This window comes from Phaethon aethereus (genome assembly GCF_964289735.1).
Source record: "Phaethon aethereus genome assembly, chromosome: 1".
Lineage (NCBI taxonomy): Eukaryota > Metazoa > Chordata > Aves > Phaethontiformes > Phaethontidae > Phaethon > Phaethon aethereus.
In genome coordinates, this window is record NC_138575.1 from 199,420,035 (window position 1) to 199,427,333 (window position 7,299).

General features: G+C 62.5%; 1 protein-coding gene across 1 annotated transcript; it reads left to right on the forward strand.

The window, feature by feature from the left end:
- Nucleotides 1-2,780: 2,780 nt before the first annotated feature.
- Nucleotides 2,781-5,913, forward strand: CDX2 (caudal type homeobox 2; the record flags this gene model as incomplete). Its single annotated transcript, XM_082014757.1, has 3 exons — nucleotides 2,781-3,411; nucleotides 5,436-5,581; nucleotides 5,749-5,913. The coding sequence occupies exons 1-3, from the start codon at nucleotides 2,916-2,918 to the stop codon at nucleotides 5,911-5,913; spliced, it is 807 nt and encodes a 268-aa protein (XP_081870883.1). The 5' UTR covers nucleotides 2,781-2,915.
- Between the last annotated feature and the right edge of the window lie 1,386 nt (nucleotides 5,914-7,299).

The window sequence follows — 7,299 nt, forward strand, 5'->3', positions numbered from 1 at the left end:
TGGAGGCAGGGCAGGAGCAGGCAGCTGCCAGGGCCGGCTCGGGAAACCTCCCGCCTCCAGGATGGCGGGGAGAAAAGGGGGGAACCTGGCCGAGAGACAACCTCCTCCTCAACCCCCTTGGGAAGCCCTGATGTCTGGGGGCGAGAGCGGGGACAAATCCTGCCCCAGCCGCAGCGAAGGGAAGGCCGGCCAGCCCCCAGGCACGCAGGCTCGGGGTGTGTGCGCGGCTCGGGATCCCTCCTATTTTAAGAAATAAGGGGTCCCGGGGCAGAGCGCCCCCCGCCCCAGCCCGGCAGGGCGGGGGTGGGCTGTGCGACGGCGGGCGCTGCCCCGGAGCATCCCTCCGCGGGGACCCCGGGCCTCGTCCCCCCCTTGCCGCCCGCCCCACGCGGGGGACACGGCTGGCAGGGCCCGGTCTCCCCAGTCTTCCCTCTGCCCGGGGGGCAGCTGGGATCAACTGTCCGACGGGCAAAGACAGAGCCGGGTGTGACCCGAAAGCGCTGCCACCTGCCTGCCAGGGACTCATGGACGGAGCCTGAGACGCCGACCCAGGCTGGTTGGGGGTCTGTCGGAGTTTTGGTGCGTTTTAATGCAATAGGTTAAGAGTTTTGTCATTTTAATGGCCCCTTCCCCCGTTTATGGCATCATCAAATTCACATCCGCATAGATCGGCTGTGTTGGTGCTTATCGGGAGAGGCGATTATCGAGAGAGGCGATTACTCTGAAGGGACGCAGCATTTCTGTTTTCCACAGTCACATTGCAGTCTCCTGCGGCAGAGAGCGCTGGGGGCGGCCAGCCCCGTTCCCCCTCCCCGTGACCCCACCAACGGGGCCGGGAGATGGGGTGATGGTGGACATGGGCAGCAGAGAGAGGAATTCCCTCGGGAGCAGGCGGCTGGCAGGCGTCCCCTCATCCCTGCCGTCGTGCCGCTGTTATCGTAGGGTCGCGATCGGGGCCGCCAGCGACACTCTGCGAACGACAAGTGACGGTGTGGGCGCAGGCACTGCATCACCGGCTGTGCGCGGGGTGGGGGTACCCACGACGGTTCCGAGGGCGCCGCCTGTGATTCTCTTCTTTCGCGGGAGCGATGCTCCGTTCTTCTCCGCTCGAGTGCCCCGGTCCCTCAGGGCCACGGGACCCACCATGGGCACTTCGGGAGTCGTCGCTGAATCAGTCCCACTCGTGTCAAAGCATAGCTCCGCGGCACCCCACGCTCAGCACCAAAGGGCCGGGTGGAAGGGGGAGGGAAGGAGAGGGAGGTTTTCAGGGAGTGCGGATGGGGAGATCTGCCTCTGCAAAGCTGAAATCCGCTCTCGGTCTGCAGAACAGCCACGCACGGGGAAGGAAAAATACCCCTGGGACACGGCCACCCGACTCTCCCCACGAAAGACCCGGGACACGCGGAGCCGCGATAGCGCGGGGCCTGTGGGGGACCCCCGGCAGGACTCATCCGCACCCGCCCCCAGCCCCCACGGGAGCCGGCGGGGACGGCCCGTGCTGCGCCGCTCCGGTGAACCGTGCTGGGAAAACGGGGGGACGCTCTCGTCCCCATCCATTTATTTTAATTTTTTTTTTTTTCCTCGGCGGCTGAAAGGTTTCCTCGCTGTGTCATGGGAAAAGATGCGAATATGCAAACGTCTCCTGGCATTGTCCCCGCTCAGGGTGAAAAGTTAAAGCATAAAAGCGGCGGGGGGAAGCTGAGAGGGGGTCGCGTCTTCAAAGGGGGCTGGCTGGGCCGGGGGAGCCGGCTGCCGCCCTTCCAGGGCCAGCATTTCCAGCGGGTTTCCAAGGCATCGGGGGGGGGGGGGGGGGGCGGGAAAGAAAGCCTGTGTGCGTGGAGGGGCAAGTCGCCGGTTTCCCCGTGGACTCGGCCGCGCTACAGCCAAGGAATCGCCCCCGGGGTGGCGGGCTCCGGGCAGAGGCGGATGGGTGGGTGTCCCCCCACCTCACCCGTGGGTCCCACCCGGGCGCCTGCAGTCGGAGGGATACTCGGGCCTCGCTCCAGCGGAGGGTACAAGGGCAGCGGGTGTTTTGGGTGAAGGCGGCTCCGGCCGTCTTCCTTTCCCGGCACCGGGGCCCAGGCTGGGACGGGGAAGGCGGGCAGCGCTTGGCCTCGAAGCTCTGCGGGCACAGGCCGGGGGGTGGAGGCAGCGCCCTGGGAGTGTATGTATGTGTAGCGGGGGGGATTTCTCCTCTTACCTCTCCTTCATCGCCCGTGACCGAGTGGGAGCAGGAGCGGGTGGGACGCGCGTTAGAAAAAGCAGTAGGCCGTCGCGGTGTGGTTTGTTGCCTAAAACCACCACGACAAAATGGCTTTGTGGATTTTTAATCAAAACTCTCTTCTCCTCCGCCCCTTCACCCCCCCCCCCCAGCCCCAAGCACGGAGAAGAGCTGGTTAAAGTGCTGCCTACAGATCGGCCGCGATACGCGGCTCCCATATTCCCACCCTCGCCCTTAGATCTCCCTCCCTGTCTTTTGCAAGTCTCTTGATTTCATCCTTTGAACCTGTGATTGGAGGTTAAAGTGCACCAGGTTGCAATGGAAGGAGGAAGCTCTTAAACAATAAAGGCTTGAATATTTAGCTGTGATCAGGTCGCTGCCCTCTCCTTATCTTTTTAAATGCAAATCGTCTTTTAGGGGTAGTAGCTATATACCCAGCGCCTCTCCACGTCACCTGCCTTTGGTGTGTCTGGGCCATTACTAATAGAGCCTTGTAAACAATCGTTAATCATGTAAGTGCTGCCGGCCACTGGGTTCGGACCGGGAGCCGGGAGCGCGGAGCGCAGCGCGGGGCCGCGGCCCCTCCGCCTGCCCCCTCCCCGCCCCGGGCAGCCCGGCCCCAGGCAGCGCGAGGCGGGCCGCTGCGGGCAGCCGCGGGCAGCATGCGGAGAGCCGCCGCCGGCGCCCCGCCAGCATGTACGTGAGCTACCTCCTGGAGAAGGACGGGCCCATGTACCCCGGCCCGGTGCGGCACGCGGGGGGGGGGCTCAACCTGGCGGCGCAGAACTTCGTGGGCGCCCCGCAGTACGCGGACTACGGGGGCTACCATGTGAACCTCGACAGCGCCCAGTCCCCCGGCCCGGCCTGGCCCGCACCCTACGCCGCCCCGCTCCGCGACGACTGGGGCGCCTACGGCCAAGGGGGGCCGCCGGCCGCCGGCGCCGTCCACGGCCTCAACGGCGGCTCCCCCGCCGCCGCCATGGCCTACAGCCCCGCCGACTACCACCACCACCATCCGCACGCCCACCACCACGCCGGCCCCGCGCCCCACTGCTCCGCCGGGGTCGTGCAGCCCCTCAACGCCGCCAACGCCGCCGCCGCCGCCCCCGAGCCGCTCTCCCCCGGCGGACAGCGCCGCGGCCTCTGCGAGTGGATGAGGAAACCGGCGCAGCCCCCGCTCAGCAGCCAGGGTAAGCGCGGGCCAGGGGGCGGGCGGGGGGCTGCCCCACCGACCGCTCCCCCGGGCAGTGCGGCGGCTCAGGGGGAAAGCAGCCCGAAACGAACCCTCTGGAGGGCCGGTCCTCGGAAGAACGGGAGCCGTCGGGCTCAGCTCGCAGCCCCATCCCCGCCGCTGAGCGCCGGGGCCCGGGCCGGTGCGCGGGTCTGCGCGCCGGCGGAGCAGGGTGGAACGGCCCGGGATCCCGAGGAAACGCCCGCTCTTCCTCCCTCTGCTCTGCTCGTCCGCTTATAGCCACTTAGAAGATTTTTATAACCAATTACAGTCATATAAATCATCGGCCGGTGTCGCTCCGCATTTGTTTCTGAGTCACTGAACGCCTGCCGTTTACGAAGGTCTCCGTGCGGCCGGGCCTCCCGAGCTGCGGCTGCCCGCCGACCCCTGCGGGCTGTGCCCCCCGGGCCGGTGGGGCCGGTGCGGCCGGGAGGCGCGAGGGCGTGCCCCCCACACCCCCGGTCCCCCGGCGGCGGGAAGCAGACCCTCTCTTTTACCCCCCCGCATCTGCCAGGGGAGATGCGTGTCCCCCCGCTTTGCTATACGCCTTCCATGGGTGTTGTCTCCTCCTTTTCCTTTACTCTTGTATTTTTTCGGTCTTTTAAATAAATATATATATTTATTTATAGTGGCCGAAAAAGAAGGGTGGCGGCTTTCACAGTAAACAGCGACTTCTGGCATTCCTCTCTCATCCCCTCGCCTTGCGCGACGGACGGCAGAGCCGGCGGGGGCTCCCCGGGCGGCTTGGTGTGGGGGTCCCGGCCACGCCCGCGGCCGCCGCGCCTCGGGGGGAAGCCCCGGTGCCGGCTTCCCACAGCAGCCCGCGTGGTGTTCCCACAGTGTGGGCTTGTGCGGCGGTGGCCGGTCCCTTGTCTCCATTCAAATTCTGTCTTTGGAGCCAGTGTTTATGTTAATGCGCAGGGCTGGGGGGATGAAAGCGCCTGCCGCCATTTGTTCAGTAGTGGTAATTCAAACAGAATGTGGCTGTCATTAAGGCTTTGAGAAGGGTTTTTCTTTGATAAGATCTCCTTGTCCTGCATTGTTCGGGATTGTGTTCCCTATTCACTGGCTCTGGGGAGTTTTCTCTGATCAGGCTTGTATCTTTACAGGGTGCTTTTGTTGTGGTTTGCAGAGAGTTTACCTGAACAAAGTCAGCCTGCTAGCCATTAAGCACCTTGGGGGCAGAGACTCCCCGCCTCGGCTCCCTGGGGAACGGGAGGGCCGGGGATACAACCAGTTAAACGAGAAACCCTCGGGAGAAAGGGGGTCAGCGGCCGCGGCCGTGCACATTCGTCGGCCGCTCGCTGCTTTCGCCTTCAGATTTCGTCGGGTTTGATTTTTGTGTTGGGTTTTTTGGTGGGGTTTGGGTTGTGGGTTTTTTTGAGCGCTGAAGTTGCGTGTCGCTCTTCCAAGGTGACCGAGAAGTCCCTTTAGTCGCTGCCCCAACGCCGGCGCAGGGCGGGGCAGCCGGCCCGCAGTCCGGCCGGGCCCCGACGGGCCGGCCACGGACACTCCCGGTTCTCCGCGCTTAGATCCGTGTTTCTCCTTTAGAAATGAAGCCGCCGTGCCCTGAACGGGGCTTTTCTTTCTTTTCCCTTTCCCTTCTCTTTGTAAAAAGTTTGTTCTCGGTAGGGAAGGCAAAGCAAAACCGAAAGCCAACAGCAAGCACACAGTGAAGGTGTCCCAAGCCCAACGCACGGGCTGGGGCTGGCCGCCGGGGCTGGGAGCCCGCTCTTGGCTTGCCCTTAGGGCCGGCAGGCCTGGGGATTCTGCCCAGGGGGGTTCCACCCGCGTCCCCAGGGCCCTATGGAACTGCCCCTCTCCCGTCCGTGCGCTGTGCTCAGTAAAGGCCCGAGGCCGGGGTGGGCGAGCGGCCACTGGGCAGGCGGCCACCGGGCAGGCCTGGCTCCCACGGAGAGGGGACCGCGCTCCACCCAGGCCCCTCGGCGTGGGCTTTCCCAACCCTGGCTTTGTTCTCCGCAGTTAAAACCAGGACGAAAGACAAGTACCGCGTCGTGTACACCGACCACCAGCGGCTGGAGCTGGAGAAGGAGTTTCACTACAGCCGCTACATCACCATCAGGAGGAAAGCGGAGCTGGCCTCCAACCTGGGGCTGTCGGAAAGGCAGGTCTGTCCCACGAGCGACACTGCCCACGCCTGCCCACGTGGGGCCGGGATGCGCGGGGCCGGGATGCGCTCCCGGTGCGGGCCCTCCGGGAGGGGGGAAGGGAGGGAGACACGTCCCCGGGGAACCACCCCCCTCACTCCCCTGTCCCGTCCCCCCCTCCCCGGCAGGTGAAAATCTGGTTCCAGAACAGGCGGGCGAAGGAGAGGAAGATCAACAAGAAGAAGCTGCAGCAGGCCCAGCCCGCCGGCGCGGAGCCGCCCAGCCCCGGCGCCCCGCTGCAGGGTCCCGCGGCGGGGGTGGCCGCCGGGCTGGGCCCCGCTGCCCCTCCGTGACCGCGGCCGGGGCACGGCGGCGCGCGGGGCGGCGGCGGGGCCGGGCCGGGCCGGGCCGGGGGGCGCGGCAGGAGCGGCCCCCCCCGCCATGCACTGCACCGCCCCCGGGGCGGCCGGGTGTGCAGACGTACAGCGTACGCGTCCCGTCGTCGGGGCAAGTATGGCCATCGCTTTGTTAATATTATTATTAATTATTATTATTATGTCGGGGTGGGTTGTTTGTTTGTGGGGTTTTTTTTATACCCTGGAGTTTGTTAGATAAAAAGCGGGGGGGGGCACACTGCCTGCCAGCCGCCCCCGGTGAATCTCAGGGATTGGTCCTAAAGACCTTAGAAATGTTGTTGGGCTAACAACGAATTTTAACAGGAAAAGAGAAAAAAAAATATTAAAGTACATTTTTTTAAAAATTTTATATTTTATATTTTATTTTCTTCTTGTAACCATAGATATGCAAAATGTTCATCCTGCCCTGAGGGCCAAAGCAGACAAGATAAGGCACTGTTTAAACGTTCAGAAGTGAATTGCTTAATGTTAGACACTTGTAAAAAGAGCCCATAAATCCCGTGCTGATAGTCATCCAGCCAGATTTATCAGCCGCCATGCAGAGAAATTGGAAGAATGAAGTCTTCTCTGAAAAAGATGTCCTGTCATGCTGAAGTGAGGAGCCTTGCTTGTGTGTGCAATGTCCCGTCGGTTAAATTATGTGCTGTTTCTCATCTCCTTACAATTTTTAGCTTCTTTGTATTTATTTTTTTCTGTTCAGTTTTCCAAAGTCTCCTTGGTTTTACCAGCTTTACGTTGGCTTCATCGCAGCCCCACTAGCAGCAGAAATCCTTGAAAGAGCCCTGTGTCATACCAGAGCCCACCTTGCACAGGCTATGGCCCATTTCCACATGCTGGTTAGAAGGTGGGGACCAGGACAGAGATGCCAAATGACTCACCTAGCCGGAGATGAAAACATGAAAAGTCCGGCTGATTTGGCCAAAATCACCATGGCCATTTACTGTGTGTACTCCCTACTTACAACTGGGAGAAATGCCACTGAGAAGTGAGGCTGTGCAGCCAGGCTGGGTGTGGGACCAGCTCGGGTGGTCCTGGGCCCCAGCAGGGATGCAAGCCCTGTCCAGCCCCAAATATGTCATGCAGGTTTGTGAATCCTCCAGCATGTGGCCCCGTGTTGTTCCCCTTTTCTCATCGAGTGTATTTAAAATACCCAACTTGCCTTCATTGGGGCACTTTTTTTTTTCCTCATTGTTGACCCTGTTCTCATCTCTTTGCTGAAAGCCAAATCTGAAGTCCAGCAGGATCTGCAGGACTGCAACGTGGAGGATTGGTTTGCCAGGGCCTGGCCTCATGGACGAGGTAGCTCTCTCTGCCTGGGAGAGC